The sequence below is a fragment of the Sander vitreus genome, chromosome 8 (genome assembly GCF_031162955.1).
Source record: "Sander vitreus isolate 19-12246 chromosome 8, sanVit1, whole genome shotgun sequence".
NCBI lineage: Eukaryota > Metazoa > Chordata > Actinopteri > Perciformes > Percidae > Sander > Sander vitreus.
Genome location: NC_135862.1, coordinates 10434534 through 10456162, shown reverse-complemented (window position 1 = coordinate 10456162; position 21629 = coordinate 10434534). Strand labels below are relative to the sequence as shown.

The following is a 21629-nucleotide window of genomic DNA, read 5'->3' as shown; positions in this document are numbered from 1 at the left end:
CTTTCTCTGTGATGGCTGAAACCTCACATTCCCAACAGAGACGACCTCAGTGGTCCCTCAGCCTGTGTATCATTAACGCTGACCAGTAGCCCATCTCTATCTGCTCCTGATCTGCCGACCTCCCTGAGAATCAGCCAACAGCACGCTCCACAGCGAGGGGGGAGGGAGCAAAGGGTGAGGGGAGATAGAAACGTAGAACAAACAAGATAGGAGTGTGGCTGGAAAGGTGAGAGGGCAACAGGGAGAGATGGAAGAAGAAAAATGGAGAGTGGGAAGAAATGGGGTGAGGTGAACAACTCAGGAAGGAGGAGGAAAAAGCAGGGGAGAAATGGTGAGAGAAGATAATGGGGAGAGGCAGAAGCAAAAATGGGAAGAGGAGGTTAGTCGCTGAGTAGGAAATTGATGGAGAGCAAAGAAAAGCAGGAGAAAAGGAAGACTATAGGAGAATGAGGGTGGTGGCCAAGGAAAATAGAAAATAGACGGAGGGAAGAAAGTCTGAGATCAGATGAGACAGGAGGGGAGAGACTGGAGTGAGAAGGAGAGAGAATCATTGCTATTTCAAGACCTACTTACTGATAATGTCACTCTACTTCAAAGTGCAAAACGTTCATGTCATACTGCTGTGTGACTGTGCCTCTGGAGAATTTCCTCATAGATCAGATGATAAAACTATGCCTGACAGTAGCGTGCGTGGGGCTCCCACTCACACTCTGTGACACATTCTGTGCTGAACTTTGACAAAACATACTGAGATCTCTGCTATAATTTGTTTTAATCTACACACAGCTGCTGACCGGAGGACCTGGAGTAGATTCACAGGTGCAGCGAGACCGAGCCCGAGAGGATCAGGTAAAATCCAGGTACATTTAAGGATAAAACCTGAGCCTTCATTTTTGTAATATATTACCAGCGCAAAGGAAACATTTAACCGGCAAAATTTTAAATGCATAAAAAAACGTGCCACTGCTATTTGGCTTCTATTATGATTGTTCTGTTTGTCATCTTAATCACAGGCATTTCATTTACATGTCTTGATGGCTCAAACATCCCTTAAGTCATCAATCATTCAGCTGTCAGGTGTCACAACTCGTGATGACGGTCCGGAGGGACCGAAATGTTAGTTTTCTTTAAATAAACGGTGATGCTACAGCAACAGCAGAGTGTGGGATTTTTTCCTTGGTTCCAGGCATCACAACTCGTAAAATGAATCCCTGACTGGCCAAGATTCCTGACGTGAATTCAATCTCAGCTTGGCGAATTAACCATGCATCCTCTGTCTAATTGAATATTTAATTAGATATTTAATATTCACATAGAAACTCTGACAACATTGTGTAGTCTTATGGGTGTTGTTGGTCTCTTGACATGTAAGCTCTGCTTACTTTAACTGCAAGTGCAAATGTACACAAAATACTTTTATACACAATATACTTGGTGTCTATGATCCATTTACAATTACATTGCAACCAAAAATGATAGAACTACCCAAACTGTGATTATTAAGTACCTCTTCCCCAATGTTTACTAATGTACTGTGGTAGACTGTCAGGCAGGGTAATGAAATAAAATAGGTTTATGTTAAGAAAAGGGATTAGTAGATCATGAAACAATATGTCTGTCTATGAAGACCATATGTTAAATGTTAACTAGATACCTGAATAAAGTATCTGTTAAAAGAAATGCTGGCAACACTTTAAAATATCCGTCATTAATAAATGGTTAATTGATAGTTCATTAGACTTTAGTTAAAAGTTATTGTACTGTTAACAAAAAATGAAATTATGATTTACTTATGTTTACTTATTATTAGTAATGCTATACTTTATGCTATTGTATCATCAGTGTAGTGTAATATAAAATAATGACTTTATATATTTAGAAAGATAGTTAATGGTTAATAGTTGTTTTGTAAACCATCTATGTAACGTTATTTGGATGGCTATTATAAAGTTGCAACTGATGTTTATAGTAATATCTAGTTCATGATTAATAAGTGGTTTATAAAGTAGCAAGTAACATTAATTTGGCCACATTCAACCTTTTTTTGGTGATATATAAAAGAGATGATTATTTGTGCATTGATAATAGCTATCTAAATAATGTTCATAGATGCTTTGCAGAGTATTTATTAACCATTAACTTTATAATAGCCATCCAAATAAACATGATTTCTTAAAGGTTTACAAATCATTAACAAATACCTATATATGTTATGTGTGCAACAAGCATTACTACTGTAATAATTAGTAAACATTATTCATTATAATTCCATTGTTTATTAACAGTAAAATAATAACTATCAACTTAAGTTTACTTAACTATTAAATTACCATTTATTAGTGATGGTTATTATAAAGTGCCGTATCTGATTTATATATATAAAAGATATTTCTGAAGGTGATTTCTGTAAACAAATTAGAACGGAAGAAGAGTTATTAGCTTGTCAAAATGCCCTCATGACAGCTCTTCGTCTCCTCGGAAACTGAGGGTGGATTTACATCTTTAACGTGCTGTTCATGGCCTTTAATGTACTGTAACAAAGGTCGAGATGTTACGGCTAGCACACCTTCATGATTTTGAATTCTGTCCTGCTGGAGAAACTTTGATACACTGACTGGAGTGGAATAGAGAAGTAGACAAGGATTCAGCTCTGTGATTCAATGACAGTTAAGCTATTTTCTGTTGCCATCAAAGAGTCCAAAAATATGGTCTCTGTGGATGCTGCCAAACCAGTACTCCCAATTAATTAGAGAAGTTATTTCAGCAACAACACTGTGGTTCTGTTTTCTCCACACTTCCTCTGAATGTCTGCCATAGTCTCTCAAGATGGTGTCAGAAACAACACGTTCATTATTTTTACAGAACTCACCAATATGTGCATAACACTTTGTAAACTTTTATGAAATATTGGTAGTGTGATTATGACCTTGTGACATATTATGGAATAATATAAGCAATCCTAATTGCTACTTAAAATGCGCTATGCATGTTATAATGTATGTAAGTGTTAATAATGCATTACAGATATATATATATATATATATATATATATATATATATATATATATATATATATATATATATATATATATATTTTGGAGGGGGATAAAATGCCACAGTTCTATGTGTAAGAATGTGTTCATAATCAACACATAGACTGATGGGTTTCAGCCTGTTGATTAGTCTTTTTGTACAAATCTTAATTTCAGTCAGTCCACAGTTAACTACCAAGATAAAGTGTTCTATTTTACTCACAATAGAGAAATGCTTAAGCTTCAATAACTTTTCTTTCTTTCCCAATCTTCCATCCTCCCCTCTTTTCTTACAGCCCTTTTTCTCAGGCTTCATCATAACTCAGTGGCCGGTATGAGAGCATTGCTCCTCCCCGTGTGTTTCTACATGTATGCCACTGTGTACTATGGCTTTTTATTCCTATGTGATGATGAAAAATGTTCATGTAGGAATAGAAGCCATTTTACACGTGGCGAGAGAGCAACATGACAGAAGCATGACAGAAGCAAGAGTTCCTCGCCTCCGGCACGTGGAGACTAACATACGGGTGGATAAATGTGACTGTCTTCTGTTGAATATTTCCCTGTAGTAAAGCTACATTTACACTCATCTTTCAGATGATGAGTGAACTCATTGATGTGCTGATCTGAAGACAAAAAAACTAAATGAATTCAGACGTTGTTGTGTGTGCACCTGTTTTAGCCTCAAGGCACAAACAGCTTCCACTGCTTACAGTGTTTGATGCATGTGATGACAGCTGCAGTCCGCAGGGATAGAAGTTGGAACATTTGTCACGAACAAAGGAAGAAAAGAGCAAGGAGAGACCAAAACATTTCTTTAATAACCAACTATAAAAGAGGCACTTAGTGAACCGCTTTACAACTTGCAAGAGGCACTGGATTTCCCTTTCGTCTCACTCTTCTTTTGCACATTATTAAAATAAAACTTTGTCATGAAGCATTACACCAAAAAAAACAATCTACCTACAATATTGTACAATGTAAGATACATACAGTATAAACAAGACAAAGCACCTTTGTTGTAGTACTAAATACTATTAATAATTAAACAGTTGGTGTTACAAACACAGATGATTGAGTTTGTGATTTGTGTGTGTTATTATCAGTGCATGGGAAGAACTCCGAATACAGGTCTTTGGACTGTGATGCCCTTGTATGCACCTGAGTTTATACAATGGAAGCTTTCCTAATTTTTTGTTCAGACAGCCTACATGTGAAGTACTTGGGTGCTTTACACAGTATTTTTAATAAACTGCAGAGAATCAGTGAAAAATAGTCCGATGAATGTACTGTAACTGCTACAGAGCTCAGGTACCCTTCTGAGGACATTGGCATTCACATTACAATAAAACACAATGTAGCACCAGGTAATGTTTATACAGAAAGCTAATATGGTGAATGTCAATGCAGTACAGTAAAGTTCAAAAATAAAACAAAATGAATATTTTGGAAGCATGTAGGAAAGGTGCACAGACAATAGTCCAGGTCAGTTATGATGTAATTTGGTCCTTTTGCAGTGAGACTTAAACTGATAAGAATAAATGCAAAATGAACATGCATTTCTTAGAAGAAAATATTTTACTGTATTTTCAAGTATTCTTTTTTTTCTTTCCTTTAGGTAAATGTAAATATAATCTCTGAAACAGATAATATCCAACAAAGGAAAAGAAGAACAAAAGTTCAATGATTTTCCCAACTAGCATATTCATTTTTGACCCAAAATTCATATCTGACATTTGTCCTCACATTTGTGTAATAAAAAACACATGTACAAAGAAGACATAAAGTGACTACGTAAGCATTTTAAGATAGCATTTCACAGAAAACAGCTGTGCAATCTCATTCACCATAATGAATTGTCTTAAACATTTATAACTGTGAAATTTACAGTCTCTTATTCACAGATCCCTCATGTCCCACTCAGTTAATAGATTCGGATGTGTCCTTTCTTAAAGGAATCTTAAAGCTAGTGAGTTTTTGGCCAAACAGCTGGCTTAAGAGGTGGTTCTGGGACTCTGCTGTCCTGTAGGAATGGCTCTCCATTGACCTAACCCCCATCTTTGGCCTACATTTATTCAAAGAATTGTTCATGGGAACTGAAGACACTTTAGAAATAGGGTGATGCAAAGGCCGACCCAGAGGTCCCTTTTTGACTTTGTAATCCCCGTTAAGAGGAGTCACAATCTCAGCTTTCTTTTGTGTACAGCTGTCAAGCAAGCTTCTTTTTGACTGCAAACCCAAGTTTGAAGTCTTGCACTTGGAAACGATTTTGTTGCTAACAACGTCGTCCCGCACTGAGGACAGCACAGGGTATTCGTTGGGTCCATCTGATTTCCTTTGCACAGAGGGATTTGCACACTTGCTGGGGCGAAATTTCTTTTTGGCTCGAGAGTCAACACCAAAGTTCTCTTGTGTGGCTGGAAAGGAAACCCTTTGCAGGCTGTGGGGGGATTTCATGTCTTTCCTCTTCTTCTGTGGTCTCACAGATTCTTTGTCCTCATTTGAGGCTGAAGCGTTGAGGGAAACCTTGGAGTGGAGGACTGGCGTGGACTCTGTAGCCTTCGTGCTGCTAGCTGTAGTGCCATTTTTAGTGTTGTCAGTTATTTTGGCAGTGGAAACTTTGTCTTTCATCTGACTGCTACCTTCCTGCTCAGCATCTTCAGAACTAGTCAGCTGTTTGCTGTCATTATTGGGAGCTTTTAACGCGTGATGCCACTGCTCATCATCCCTCGGTTGGTCCATTACATCAGCAGCTAATTCATACTTTGACTCAGGTGTCTTTGAAATAATTGGACTTTCTCTTAAGCTGACAAAAGAGTCCTCACTAGGTGGAAGTGAATCTGTTCTTTTTTCAGTCTCAGCTGTGTCACCTCCAGCGGAGGCTTCCTCAGGCTTGAGAGGCTCCTCCCCTGCACTACTGCTCTCTTTAGGCGCTGGCCATGAGGCTGTCTCTGCTCTAATGCAGACTGACTCATTCTCCTCTTTCACTTCACATGGTTCAGTAATTGATTTTCCATTATTGTCTTTATCAAGAAGAGGTGAGGTGGTTTGATCAAGTACCTCTTTTTTGGGTGTAGCAGACTCCGAAGAGCCCATATAAATACATTTATTCAGCTCTACAAGTAGTTCAGAGTAGTCCTCAACAATGTCCTCAGTCTTCACATTTGTATTGTTTGTGTCACTGTGGTATTCATTTGCGATGGTCTGTGTGTAGTCGTCGGCTGTGGACACAGAGGGCTTTGAAGACTCAGAGTTTTGATTTAAGTGCAGTGAGCTTACACTGGCGATGCCGCTGTCTGAGCTGTTTTCTTGCAGACTGTCAGAGAGAATTCTCCTCTTTTTACTCGCAGGCATTTCACATTCATCTTCTTTGGACGCAGATGCTTTGACAGGTCTGAGAACACCTCGAAATTTGAAAATTTTGTTCCCACCTGACAGGTGCTTTTCCATGTGACGATCAAACTGCTCCTTCTTAGAGAAGGTGTAGTTACATGTGCTGCAGATGAAGGATTTTTTAATCACATGCATGACATCAGCACAGAGCTCACAGGTGTAGAGGGTGGTGTGTTTTGAATCCAGCTCATCCACCTCCTCATGTGCTCTCTTCAGATGGCCTTTGAGCTCCTGGGCTTCCTGATAAGAGACAGGGCATTTGTGACACAGGAAAATCTTTTCCAAATTGTGCACCACTAAATGTCTCTGTAGTTTAAATGGTTTGGGGAATTGTTTTCCACAGTGGTGGCAGTCTCTTGAGGGGTCTTTGCAGTTGGGATGCATCTCCACACTTTTAGGTGTCTCTGTTTTGTGGAGGACCTCAAGTGGGGTTAATGTGCTCTGCTTGCCATTTGCTCCACTACTGCTTTTAGTTTTGTGAACTTTTGGCTCAGTCCCTTCAGAGATTTTCCCCTCTCCCACGGCGCTGTCTGCAGTAACAGCTTTTTCCTGTTCTTTAGTGGCTTTGCTGGATTCTCTGTTAGCTTTGTTGGGGCGGTGCTGCATGATTGAGGTGATAAAGTTCTTCACGGCTGTCTCCTGCATGAAGCAGCCTGGAATGCCTAACATGGAGCCTTGAGTCTGACCCCTCCGGGCAAACTGAGTGGCATGCTCTCGTAAATGTTCATTGTACATCCACACATCTGATATCTCCTTCAAGCACATTCCACAGGTCCAGATACCAGTTTTATTCTTGGCATGTTTCTCCCTCAGATGGTCTCTCAGTTGCTCCCTGGAGCTGAACTTACGCTGGACACACATGTAGCAGGTTGGAGGTGGAGAGGGGTTGTGGGAGAGTTTGTGAAAGTTTAGCTCGCCCAGGGTGAGGAACCACGTGAAGCACACTTTGCACTTGTACTGCTTGTCTTTGACCTTTATTCCACCATCTTGCCGTTTCCTGCCACGCCGCTCTGTCACTTTCTTGGACTTTTCATCATCTCTGTTCTCCACATCAGCACCTGCAATAGGAGGAATCACTGAGATATCTTTAGAGTCAAAGAACTGAATCTCAGGAAGTTGAAATGTGGTATTGATGTTTTGGATGTCAATGCTGTGGAAGGTTTGGGCACTCTTTGTGACACATTGCTCTACAGTGTGGGGGACAGAGGACAGGGGAAGAGGGCTGGGTGCAGTTAGCTCTTCTGCCTTACAGGTGCTGGGGTCAGAGGTCACCATTGAGCCAGCATCCAAGCCACTGAAGTCCCTGGAGCCACTCCATTCAATTGAAGATTTATCAACAGTGCTCTCAAGTGGATTGAAGGGGCTCTTGCCAACCTCTTTAACATTCTCATGAACTTCCTGCTGATTACTTTGGTTAACATCTGACAACTCCTTGACATCAGTCTTTAATGTACTGTTGTGGCACATATTCAACATTATGGCATCATCGATAGATATTGTCTCATATTCACAACAGTTAGTTTGAGTGTCAGTGAACGTCTGCTCTGCTTGGTCTTTCATGTACTGATCTTTACTCAGCATGAAGGTTTCTGAAGGAGGGTAGTCCTGAGTCACGTTTGAATCGGGCGATTGCTTCTGTCTTTTGTTTCTTTTGCTGTACACCCTTGGGCACTTTTTCCTTTTTGCCTCCTCATCTCTGGGGAACAGCTGTGAGAATGTGGTGTCGTCGTCAAGCAAGGCCTTCAGTTCGGGACTTATGCCGGCAGGACTGAGAGGGGGACAATTCAAACAGGAGAGAGGATGTGCCTCGTCTGAGCGGCCACAGTTTTTCTCACAGTGCATCTCAACGGCTACCACTTTTTTAAGAATCTCTTGGGCAATGCTCTCTTCTGATCCTTTCTGTTCACACATCTCTTCCACAGTGCACATCATCTTACTGGGCTCCTCATATTCTCTGATTGTATCCTTGTCTACAGATATAGCATTTTCCACATTATTGTCTGAACATACTTCCCCATTTGCCATCTCTGTCATGCTTTCTTCCGCATCAGTGATTTGATTTAGCTCCACAGTTTCATTATGCACATTTGTCTCTTTTGTTGGAGATTGGGATGTATTGTCAAAGCCAGAGTTTGAAGTAATAGGGTGAGGGGATTTCTCTGTAACAGTTCTGTCATTGATTTTTACCTGGTCGGCTGGAGATCTGCGGAGCTCTTGTAGTCCACTGTTTTTGAATTCAGGAGTTATAGCTTGAAGTATGTCTGTTTTTATTATATTCAGAAGCTCATCAGAGAAAGGGTCAGACTTTATGTTTACCTCACTGTTTTTGTTCTTTCTAGCTTTGTTGTTCTTCTTTGCTTTTGTTGGCAGCAGAGGGTTTTGGTGGCCCACTGCATTTGTCTCAGTTACCATTTCCTCCAGGACTGACTCTGCCGCTTTAGATATGAGAGTGCTACTTGTTCCAGGCAACCCATCCATTTTTGTTGGGTAACAGGTCTGTGAATCATCTTTATGTTCTTTCTCTGTAGTTTGTGATGCTTCATAAATAAGCATAGTCCCCTGATGGCTTGATGTTGTGCTCTGCGGGCCAATGTGTTTTTCACTTCTGACCAAATGTTTCATGGCCTTATGTCTCTTTAACCCAGGCACAGTCCTGAAACACATGAGGCAGATTTCACAGAGCACTTTCCCCTGTGGAGCATTGTTCTGTGTCTTTTTTTGTGCTATTTCTTTGTGTGCTGGATGCGACGTTGAACACTGGCCAGTCTCTGTTGTTGGTTGCTTCTCTGATGGTTCTGGTGGAAGAGGCTTTTGTTCATTTTCACAGATGACGAGGAGCTTATGAGTGGGCGGACCATCTGAAATGTCTTTTCTGATAAGTGTACTGTCCTCAGCAGAAGCCTCGTAAGAATCTACATTCTCTGATTTCCCTTTTCTCAGAAGGTCAGAAGGAATATGCAAATGCTCAACAGGTCCAACTGGAACATGGCAAACCCCTGAGTCTGTCCTTACATTACCAGCTGAGGAATCTTTGCTTTTGATTTCAGGTGGAAGGCCCAATGAAAAACATGTGAATTTCATACTCTGCTGGAGGACCAGTGGGTCATCTGATAAATTCAGTTTAGCTGCAGGATCTGAGTTCAGTGATACCACTGTGTCTATTTCAGTTTTGTTAAAAATCAGTGCAGGGTTAACGCTCAGGTCACATGGCCCACAGTCATCTCTGGGACTCTGCATGTCGTCTGGATTCTCTTCAGGTTTACTGGCAGGGGAGATTGGTATGTAGTCATATTGATTCAGTTGTGGAGGTTTGTCTGAGATGCTGTCGTAGTTGAGAGGGCTGAGCTTGATATCATACATCGGATCTCTCTTTTCAAGGCCATCTGACACTTGAGGTGGTTCTGCTGAGCTGGTCACAGGAAGTGGAGAGGGAATGGTGGTTTCAGAGCTGGGGATTTTACACTCTATGATCCCTCCTCTGGGAGGTGGGCTTATCAAAGAATACTCCATCTCAGCTGTGGTGTCCAGTTGTTCGCTACTGTTTGAAGCCTCTTTGACGTTGCTGTTTTCTTCTTTGTTTATGGGGGATTGCTTATTTTCAATTGAGCCTTGTTCAACAGACATATCACTACATTTGCTTTGTATCTGACATGGGTCCTCTTCCATGTTCCATTTCTGCAAGGGTGTCTGATGAGAGGTTGATAAAAGAGGACTGGTTGGTGGGGCAGTGTGTAGAAAAAGACAGTGACTTTCTTCCACCTCTTCTCTGCATGGTGAGTTTTGATGACTTGCCATGAAATCAATGGGAAGGTGTTCTTTGATGTCCTGCACATTTAAAATCTCTTCTTGTTTCTGAAAGGCAAGACTGGTTTCAGATTTTAATGAGTCATTAAATGGTGTAACCTTGCAGGAATCACTGTCAATAATTCCATCAGACTGTGAAAGAATCAAGATATTACTTTGTCCCTCTATGGACTGGGTGTCTTGGAAGGGTGAGCAATGACTAATGCTCTCTGTATTGGTTTCCACCAGTATTGGACTGCAGGGCGTGTCTGTGGTGAATATCTCCAGCGACAGATCAGTTGTTGGACTTGCGCCGTAAGTCTTCGCAGGGCTGCAGTTTTTAGATGGAGATAGTGCAATCGAGGAATCTTGTTCTGCTGTTGTTTCCTTGTTTACCCTGTCTGAGCACTCCACTTTTAATTCATCAGCATGTGAAGAACTAATGTCTCCAGCATTCTCATGGGTATCAGTGGATTGTTCTTCCACTGTTGTTTTAATTGCACCCTGAATTTTCTTGCCACAGTCTAGATCGTCGTCAGGTGTAGCTGGTGTTAAAAGATGGCTGACAGGTTGACCAGTGATTCCCGTCACTGCCTCTGCTTTCTCATAGCCGTCTGTGGTCGAATGTTCTGGATCGTCACTACTGTTTTTAAATAACTGATTCACATTGTCTGCTGCATTACTCTTCCCGCTGGAACTACTTTTGGTGATATCACCCTCTAATGTGACTTTTGTCTCTGCCTTGCTATCATTGTTTTCTGTAGGCTCACTTGGCTGTGATGAAATTGGCTGGTTTCCATTGAGTGTGGGGTCAGTGCTGTTACAGAGACATGACTGTGACTCATTCAGAATGAATTCAATATCGTCCTTCTGCTCATTGATATTTGGAGGTGATAATATATTCTCCTTCCCGGTAATTGCTTCCTTTTCACTGTGATCTTCTCTCTCAACTGCATCACTTGCCTGACATTCAATGTCTTGATGTTGTTGACTTGTGAGAGAGCTAACATTCGGCTCCTTGTGTTCTGATATAATAGGTTCTTTTTTGAATATAGAGTCTGAAATCACCTCCAGGCTTTTCATGAGATTTTCTGCATATCTCTTCTGTTCTAAAATCTCTTCATTTGTTTTAACTGGAGTCTCTTTTTGAGTGTTTCTTTCCACTGATTTGTGGTCATGGTGGAGCTGTGGGTGTTCAATATGTGAGGCTGTGGTGATAAAACTTGGTGCATCAGCCTCTTTTTCAGTGAAATGTTCAAGTGCTCCTGGTTCATTGTGAATTGGGGTGTGGGGACTGTGGTGTCCACCTATTAGCTCAAACTGGAATGGACTAGACCATGGTTCAGTAAAAGGCTCTGAGGGCAAACTGGTCACTGGTACATCGATGGTTTGCACAGGGCACCTCATATTCAGACCAGTGTCTCCACTCTCTGACTCATCACCCAGACGTAAAGGTGAAAACTTGCTCATTTTTAGCTGCTTGGGAACATCCTGAGCTAGTAAAGGTGGGATTTCCAACTTAGTTGTCTGCAGCTGGTTTTCAAGCTCATTCACTATTCTTTTTATCTCTAGTTCATCCTCTGATGCGGAGCTGTTGAGATTTGAACTGTAGTCGATTATTTTTTGTGGCAGAGACAAAGGAACGTGATTGTAATCTGGTTTCTTTTCATTTGATTTCTCAGAGCTGCCTTTGTACTGAGATATCTCATCTGGTAGTACGGGGCTAACTATAAGGTTCCAGTCTCTTTGTTCCAGAAAGGGAGAGAAGGACGACACAAACTCTTCCTTTTTATCAGCTGTGTTCTCTATTGAATGGAAACTGTCTTTTTGAATTGGCATATCTGAGTAGAGCCCACTGTCAAATCCTGTGAGATCCCCAAACATTGATGACGTGTCAAATGAAAGTGGGGATTTCAAGAGCCCCTGTTCCTGATCCAGGGGGTAGGGCATAAGGTGGAGCGTATCTTTTTGCATTAACGGGCCTTGGCTTTCAGTTGGAGATAGGCACACCTCATCCATCAAAGAGGTGCAAAGAGATGCAGGTTTGTGGGCGTCTAAGTCATTGACTAAAGAAATAGCCTCTTTCACTATGCAGGCACTGTCACTGTCTGATAGCTCTGGCTGTGTGGCTAGGGGCCCCTTGCTTCGCTTGCCCTTTGTGTTTCTGTCAACTTGGAAATCAGTTTCTTTATTAATGGTGGGAGAGTGTGAATCAAACTGTAGTGGCTTGCTATCTGTACTGAAACACTGTGTTGGTTCTTCTTTGGGGCACAGAATGTCTGTTCTCTGAAGAGTGTTTCTGTCTGAACTGACTGTTGTGCCAGTTTCTTTTCTGGGAGACACTAGCTTCTCTCTTGATTTTTGACTGTGAGAGTTTTTGAGTGTGTCTTTTGCTTTTTGCGAAGATGACTCTGAATCAGCAATTTCTGGATTTGAATGATTCTTCTTTGGATCCTCTGTACTCTCTTTGTTATCGGACAGAATAGCTTTGTCGGTATTATACTTCTTGACAGATTTAGTGAATGTCAGTGCTAGTGTGCTGGAGTCTTTACATAACTTTTGCAGGGAGGACCTTTCATAGGTTTTCTGCTCTGGAGACTCTTTCTTTTTGATATCTGTCTTCTTCTCACAGTCTGAGTCAGTGCGGTCAGTGCTTTTGGGGCTATTGATACTATCGCTTGAGACGCTCACAGATGTGCTGAGTTCGCTGCTTGTGGATGACCTGCTACCTCTCCTCCTGAGTCTCTGGTGAGAACCATGCTTCTCAGGCGAGAGAGAAACATCCTCACTTTTTTTCACCTCAAAACACTCCTTCGACTCATGTCGCCATGCTGCCTGGTCCCTCTCACTTCTTGCTCGCCATTTGCACTCTTTGGTGTATGTGTATTTACACCGACTGCTTTGATTCAGCCGGCCTTGGCTTGCTATCTTAACAGGCTCACATTCATCATCTGAGTCCGAGACATAGTCATATTCTCCAAATGCAGGGTTCTGTACAGAGGGAGTCAGTCTCTCCATCACTAAGGAAAACTGGAGGTTTTTAGTACCTTTAACATGGAGCTTATGGAGCTTATTTTTCTGTTGAACTATTTTGTGAATAAGTTCTTTGCTCCAGGTGCCCCCTCCAGTGCTTTTCCTCTTGCTCTCTTTCACTGCAGTTCTTGAGGTTGGAGATGTGGAGGCATGTGAGGGTGTTGACCCTCGAAGTGCAGAGCTGTCCTGAAAGCTTTTAACACCACAGCGCTCAGAAAACTTGCTTGATAAGAGAAACCTTTGTGTACTTGTGTTTTCATCCTCACTCTTGCACAGTTTTTTTGCTTCTTTCACTTTGTTGTCTGGTTCCCTTGTCTTCTCCCTCGAGGCAATTCTTGAATTTTTATGAGAGACTTCTTTTTTTATGTTAATTTTCTCATCTTGTTCCAAATTCAGAGATATTTTCTCAAGTTTGCTTTCTGTGTACTGTTTATCTGTCTCAGGGTTCTCAACATCAGAGTCATAAAAATACTTTCCCTGTGTGAAAGACCTGTCATCCTCTCCCGCTTGTTTATTTTTGCTCTCAAAGACCAGGGATTCTTTGGTTTTCAGGCATTGTTTGTTTGATGTTGCTTTGACAGTGGTGAGGTCATCATCAGCAAACGCATCGATAAAGCTACTGTCTATCTCTGCATTGTCTGACTGATATCCCAGTCCATTCAAGGCTTCTGTGATTAGACTGTCTAATTTGGCATCCTCGATTTCAAGCTCAGGGAGAGGGACGGGAAGGTTACCAGGACCAGAGAACAAGTTGAGTTTCATTGGATCATCCTTGTCTCCTTTTGTTTCACTATCACATATCAGTTCTCCATTTTTATTGAGGCCCAACAGAGATAGGTGGAGGTCAGATGGGCACCTTGACATCGAAACACTTGACACAGATGACACTGCTTTTGCTGGTTCTGCATGAAACTTTCTGCTGTCCTCCATCTTTGATATGTCTTTGAGGTCATTTTGTGCAAACGTATGCTGAGCACAGTATTGCTTATGGCCTAGAAATGAAGCCAGGTTGTTAAAATTCTGATCACATTGCTTGCATGTCAGAAGCACATCTAACTGGTCAAGATTTGCTGCGGCTAATGAGGTCGCTAACAGCTGATGTGCAGAGTACGGTGGTGGTGGCTGGTGATGCTCCACCCCAAAACTGTCCATGTAACCTTTGTTTCCATCCATAGAATTCTTTGGATGTGTGTTGTTTTGCAGGTAGCTCATCATGTCATCTTTGGCTCTGTCAGGCGCGTAAGGAAGGTTTCGTGGAGCATCAGAATGAAACTGATGTGGGTGAGAGCTCAGGTGATCTGAAGGTAACTGTGGCTTGGCTTGGGGCTGGTGATAAAATGGGTGAGGGGGTGCCGACTTTGACATTTGACTGTCCTCTGAACTGATGTTCACAGGACTGGTGGATGCTGGGGAGAGGGAAGAGCAGGTACTACTGGATGCAGGGTTGTGAACTGGTGAGGGCAAAGGAGATTCATAAGGCGACACCATTATAAGTCCCATAGGTGGGACCTGTAATGGAGGATAGCTGTAGTTTCTTGATGCTGCTGAAAGAGACTGGTTGAGTCCAAAATATACCGCTTTATTTTTAGATTCACATGCTTGTGCATGGCTCATCTCTACTTTAAAAGTAGAGACTGTATTACTGCTATGTTTTACAGTCTCCTGTCTTTGGCTTGAAAACCCCTCACTGGTTCTGCTGTTCTGAAATGAGCTAGGGTTTTTTAGGGAACTGTGTTTATGTGATTTACTTTCATCCTTCCAGTCAGAAGGGGACACCATGTAAGCCAATTTTTGATTGCTTAGTTGCCTAGACAACTCAATTCTGTTTTGGTTCGGTATGGCAGAGGTTGGCCGTATCTGCTGCCAGGTCATTCTGCTATTTTTAGATGAATTTGGCCTTTGATCAAGTGCTGGTTGGTTCTGAAACTGAAACTTGTCATTCATATCAGTATACTGAATTGTGTTTTGATCAGCTGGTGAATATGTCTTATTAGGGCCCTCCCATGAGTGCGGTAACCTATTTAGAACCTTATTATTGATGCTTTTATCAAAAGGTGTTGAGCCTGTGTGAATGTTACTGACTGGAGGGTTGTTAAATGTTTTGCTGGGAAAGTGCATTTGGGAGCCTGGACCTGAACTATTTCTTGCATGGTGCACACTTCCTTGAATGAGCGTTCTTTGGTTGGCAGCTGTGTCTTTGGGGTGACAGTTCCTCTTACTCCCCGGGGTGATGGCTGCATCCCTACTGTCTGCCTGTGCAATAGTGTCTGTGCTCTCAGGCAGGACAGTCTTTCCTTGCTCTGACTGCTGTGAGCTGGAGCCAGAGCTGTCACTACTGGCTGAGTCCTCACTCAGATTCCTAGGACACTGGATGGAGGACGTTACGCCTTGAATAAACTGTGACTGTGGGGGTAGAGGATAAGAGCTTCTATCCTCCGGCTGCTGTTCATTACTGAATTGAGTGCTGTTCTGAGAAATGTTTTGCCCTTCTCCAGGTGTAAAGGAAAATGAGTTGTGGGTCACATGAACAGAACCTAGCGAGGAGTCTGTAAAGTCTTGGGATTGGGGGTTCTGTTCACAGGGAAACGAGTCAGAGGTTGATTCCTCCAGAAAATGATATCCATACTGAAATGGACCAGGCACAAAGGCACTTGCCTTATTAGCTTCTGTAAGGGCAGTGGATTTTTGTGATGACACCCCATAGTTAGCACCATTAAAAGTCCTTTCAGGAGACTGCCATACATTAGAGCCACTCAGCTGAAAGTCAGCCAGGATCAGCTGGCTGCTGGGCTGTGTGCTGTTGTTCTCCATTGAGGCAGGCTGCTGCTGCTGTGACAGGGATGGATGTGGGTGGGGTAACGTTCCACTTGAGGAACCCAGTGCCTGTGAGGTATAGCTTGGAGAGGTAAGGTTAGAGGAAGCCTCCTGGAAGCAGCGGCTATAGTTGAGCTCTTCTTGCTGTAGTTCGGCCTCTCTCTCTGGTATACTAGGAACGTGGAATCTGTAGCTGCCCGAGACTGGGCCACGACTGGTCTCCAACTTCTTGGGTGGTGCAACCTTCTGCTGTGGGTAGGCAATACCAATGGTGGGGTTGGAGCGTGGATTTGTGATGCTAAGTCTGTACAGCTGCTGTGGGTTGGCGCGCTCCGTCTTCCCTGACCGCTTCCCCTTCTCTCGGCTGCGGCCCTTTCCACTCGGGGACTGGGGGCTGCCTTTGCCACTCGACCAAGTCCTGTCAGTGGCAAATTTTGACCGGTTCTGCAGTGAGCTAAAGTCAATCTTCCCTGTCTGCTGTGGCCGAATGACAGCCTCACGCTGCTGAGGGCAGTCCCTTCCCTTCTCTAGTTTTTCAACTTTGGCCCCTCTGCTGCTGGCTCTGGCCTCAGTGCCTGTGCTTGAAAAGCGCTCTGGAGACTCCTTTGTGGTTTTGTCACTCTGCTGTTCCAGCGCTGTCCCTTCATCCTGCAGTTTGGACTCAGCAGCCAGCTCTTTGACAGCATGCATTCGCTGAGTCTCTCCTGCCATGGTGCACAATGCGTGCTGTGAAGGCCTGGTTCCCAGAAGTGCTATCTGGGAGACAGTGGCACCGTCTTCTGGGTGGTATGAATCAGTAAACATCCAGTGGCAGGAACTGCATGGACAGGGCTGCTCGCTGCAGGCTCATCTCTTTACTTCCATTGTGAACGGCTGATCTGGCACCAGAGCAAAGTAGACCTGAAAAGAGAAGAGAACAGAGAGTATCAGATGTCAAGCTTTTACTGTTTAATTTAAAAAATAATGTAAGTGATTATATCATGCTGTTTTTTAAAAATCAAATCTGGCAATACTATTCAAACATGCAAGCAAATCATTAAACACCATAATCATAAACGATTTATGTATCTTTTAAATAGCACAAAAACATGCATTCTTCAGTCCATGTATGAGATTTAGTGCTATTACAATATTCCTAGTTTCTGCCAGCAGAGAGCACTGTTGCAGCATTTCACCATGGTGCTGTCACTGCACAAAGAACCAGTGTAATCAATAGGGAATGTCAAAAAATACTGCCAAACTCATACTCCAAGTCTTGGAGATACTACTAACACTTACATTCTTTATTCCTGACAACAAATAAAAACATTTCAAACAAGTAAATACAATTTCATCTAAATGTTGGATTCCTGCTTTACAACAGTGGATTGATGGCTGTGCAAGTATCACAGTCAAAATCCTCTACATTAACACTCATACAAAGAAACCAGTGTAATAGTTTGGTCTTGAAATGATGAAGCTCACTACAGTACTGAGGATGAGAAAAATACAGTACATGGATCCAAAAAGCATTGAGAGTAAATTAATCACAGACTCCTTAAGAGCAGGGATACGACAATGCCACAGTGTTCTAGAGGGCTGCAGGTTTAGATCATGGAGGAATATCAGGGATTAGTCAGTCAGCCATTAGACAGTGAGAACTGCGGGCACACTGACGTTTGTTGCCTTTCCTCAGGCATCCCAGACATGGCTTCTCAGGTCCCAGTTTACTTTGGCCTTCCATTTGCTTCTACTTCGTTTGAGGTCAGACCAGATAAAACTTGGAGTTAGCACCAAAATGTAATTTCTAGGCCTGGTAACCAAACTTCCATCCCACCTTCGTGTCTATTTCCACTGACTATTACCAATGCCCAAAATGTTGTGGGTGGCCTAGAGGTTGGAGAGGCCAACATTTAGCCAGAGGATTTTGACCATCCACACTGCTGAAGTGTCCATGAGCATGACACATTCCCGACAGTTTTAGTGTGGCTCTTATGCTTTTCTTAGAAGGAGGGGGTAAAAACTGTACAGTTACAGTCCAGTATTGCTGTTTGAATGTGGCACATGTGAGCTTTGTATTGGGCCTCTCCATCAGGTGGTGACTGATCATACACCTAGGATGCATTGCGTCTCTGTACCATATATTTTTAGATCAGTGAGGGGAAAGCATGAGCACAATTTTGAAGGCATTTGTCCACATTTACCCTCAGTGCAATGGACTGATAATTCTGGCACCTTAAATTAGTGTACAAAATAAATGATACATCATTTCACTGTCCTATTATGAAGCTGAAGACACAAATGTGTTTGAGTTTATATTCCCTCTGCAAAGATGCAGTAAATATGTCCACCAAAATGCAGTCCTTATCGATCTCTATGGAGATTTTGTTGTTAAGCCCACTTAGGGTAATTTTAAGTTCAGCAACAGATGTTTCAATCCTAAATGCCTGAGTCAAGGGGTTTACCCTTTACCAGCTAGCTTTTTGTTAATGCATTGATTTACTTAAGGGATTGTATTTTCCTTTTTTCCCCTATTGCTAAAACTTGGGAGCAAAGTAGCTGCAAAAAAGTCTGTCAGATCACCACACCTAGAGAGTGAAATGTGGTCCCAAAACCGAACAATGCATGCAATGTTTTAACAAAACATCCACTCTTAGGTAGTTGTAGTGAACATAAACTGTAGCACCCGTGGTAACTGACATAGTTCTCTTTTAAAATATAAAGCAATATTTCTTAACTGCAGTTAGCTTTATGGTGAAGGCTCCATGATTAACAAAGTTACAAATATTTCTGCAACACACCTAGATTCCTTTTGTGGAGATCCTATCTGATCATCTCAGCGTTTAGGTTATGATAAGAGTGTTTGACATAGCATTAGTGCTGATTATCAGGGAGATAATGACAGTCAAATACATAGTACTATTCATAATTTAAAGCCACATAATTTCGTAAGGACGTGTCTTGTTGTCTTATTAATGGTAAAAACTGCATAGTGTGTTTATTTCTTTCCCTGAGGGGATCAATAAAGTATTCTGATTCTGATTAAATGTGTAAATGAGGCTCACAGCCTCAGTGGAGTGGACTAAAGAGACTGGAGGGGCCCTTGCTGCAGACATGTGGTCCCAAAGAGTAAATTTATTCAGTGTATCCCCTCTCACAGGCAGAGAGAGGAGAACAGGGATGCAGAAATCCGATAAGATATCTTGGCCTATAGCATTGCTTCTTGGGTTCTATATTTACATCCACAGACCAGTAGCCAATGTGTCAAGATACCACCTGAGATATGACCCTCCACTTTTACCCAGAAGAATCACTCTCTGCCATGTGTTTCCTTGTCTCATCCTCTGGTAAACCTCCCAGAGGTATTTAGCAGGTTTGGAGGGAAGCTTGAGGCTGAGACCTGGCTGAGTTTAGGCCTGGTTGTGAAAAATCACATCCCCTCTACACCTCTACAGAATCTGAAAGCCAGAGTGTCTGTAGCTCTCTCTCTGCCACCAGAAGGGAAACTGGTGTGAATGCCCCTGCCAGCCTCTGCACCAGGAAGTGCTTGGTCAACAGTCACAATCATACATCATAGCCCCATTTGTATTTGCCCAGACCGAGGTTGAGGTTTGAAGCTGAAGATGAATGCCTTCAGCAACAAAAAGAGCAGTATGAGGATCACAGGTGCCTTACAGAAGTAGCACCAAACCCTGAGCTGTCAGTTTACAAAGAGTATGTGTTATTAATATCCTAACAAATGACTTGTCCACTTCCCTTACAGCCCTGAGCAACCCAATACGTCTTGCCTTGCACCAATGTCCTCAACACAAGACAGAATGACTTCACACAAAGACTTTACACATATCAATCTGCCAATTTGGTGGTGTCTTTGGTACGGCGTATTCAGTTTTATCTTGAAATGTATAAATTGCTCTTGGACTGGGTATAAAGACAGTGTGGTGGTGACAGAATTGCAAGCTGGGCACAAGTTGATACCAAATCCTGTGCGACTGGTCTAAAATTTGTTCCATAAAAGTGTGTTTTAGTGGAGTTTTACAAGTCAATTAGGGCTGTGTGTGTGTGTGTGTGTGTGTGTGTGTGTGTGTGTGTGTGTCCTTAAGGCCTCCTGTCAAATCACCAAGTTTCTCAGGCAGCGGCACCCCATATGGCTTTACCACAACACCACCCTGATGCTTGAGACTGCTGAGTGTTGAAGAACTGGTGTGTCTGTGGTATAGGTGCATGTGTGTTTTTGTGTGCGTGCGAGTGCATAACTAGATTAGAACTGGAGAATTTTTTTTTCATTACTTGCACAAGGGCATGTCTTGGTTTTTCTCAGAGATGAGGGAGAAGGTAGAAGGTGCCTGAATGAAAACTCAATTTCCTGAAAGTCTTTTCCCTGTAATTTTGGTGCAGGATGTATGTAGTGTTGGCTTGAGTGAAAATATGCTGGTAGCACCGTGACAGTCTCTGTTGACTCATCACATCAGTGCCTTAAGCTCTAATTGCTTTTGAAAAAGGGACTGGAAACACATCTACTCTCCCTCTATTCTCCCTCATTGAGAAACTCTGGATCTGGCCTAGGTAGAGGCTTGTTCAGTGATTACATTCTAGCAGTAGTCTCACATTGCAGGACCTATCTCCGCAGCACTAGCGGATGGCGCATCAACATGGCTAGAAACATTGGAGAGATTCACCTATAGGCCTACATACAGGAGGCTGCAGGGCAGCCATCTTGTGGAGCCTTACTGGTGGATAGCCGTCTCACGGAGCCCTGGCAGCCTGTTCGCGGAGCTCCACTGGCAGGCAGCGAGCTTGGAGAGCTCTGATAGCTTCCTATCTGCAACTATAGTTTCTGTGTCCTGTCTGAACCAGGGGTCAGTCAGATCCAGACTCAGTCTGTTGAGCACCAAAATAGCAGACATATTAGAATGGTAAGTGTAGTTAGCATTTTTTTTTTTTTTTTTAGCTTGTAACTGGCAGTGGCTGACAGCGACGATGACGACATTTCGCTTGGACTGACAGTCTGCTATGCGGTTGTTTCAGGTTTCCTTGCTGGCCTCAGCATATTAAACAGCGATTGGTTTACGGATTAGTGACGTTCCTAATCACTTGCCCATCATATGTTTGAATCTCAGATTTAAGTGAGGTGCATAGACATCGCTCCCTTCAGCAGAAGAATGTGAAAATACCTCTCTAGTGACAAACTTTGCACAGATACAAGTGGGTGGTCATACATTTTAGGTGACAAAAACATAAGAAAAACACATTTTCGAGTGGAGCGTCTCTTTTCCTGAGCTATTCAACATTTCTGTTGATGTGTGTTCTGTAACAGGAGAGCACCCAAAGGTGGCTAAAAGAAATGGTAAAAGCAGAGCATAGCTACTAACATAGGCAATCTTAACATTGCAGCAATTTAACATTTGTGTAACATACCACACAAAGTAGTTGGATCCCGAAGACAATGACTCTCCAGAGACACAAAGCATTATTATAGCCAAGAGAAGGCAGCAGCAGGCCGAGCAATCCATTTCTACAAACAATGGCCCCCTTTATAATAATGTAAATCAATAACTGGCATCAATAGGAATTTCCCAACTTGTTCAGCTTTTC

The 21629-nt window shown here is 42.5% G+C and overlaps 1 protein-coding gene across 1 annotated transcript in view; it reads right to left on the bottom strand.

Moving 5' to 3' along the window:
• Positions 1-4390: 4390 nt before the first annotated feature.
• znf469 (zinc finger protein 469) overlaps positions 4391-21629 on the bottom strand; it is a 151810-nt gene continuing 134571 nt past the window's right edge. The window contains exon 4 of the mRNA XM_078256219.1: positions 4391-16955. Coding sequence (XP_078112345.1) covers positions 4953-16859 — 11907 coding nt within the window. The 5' untranslated portion in view covers positions 16860-16955 and the 3' untranslated portion in view covers positions 4391-4952. The remainder of the gene's footprint in view (positions 16956-21629) is intronic.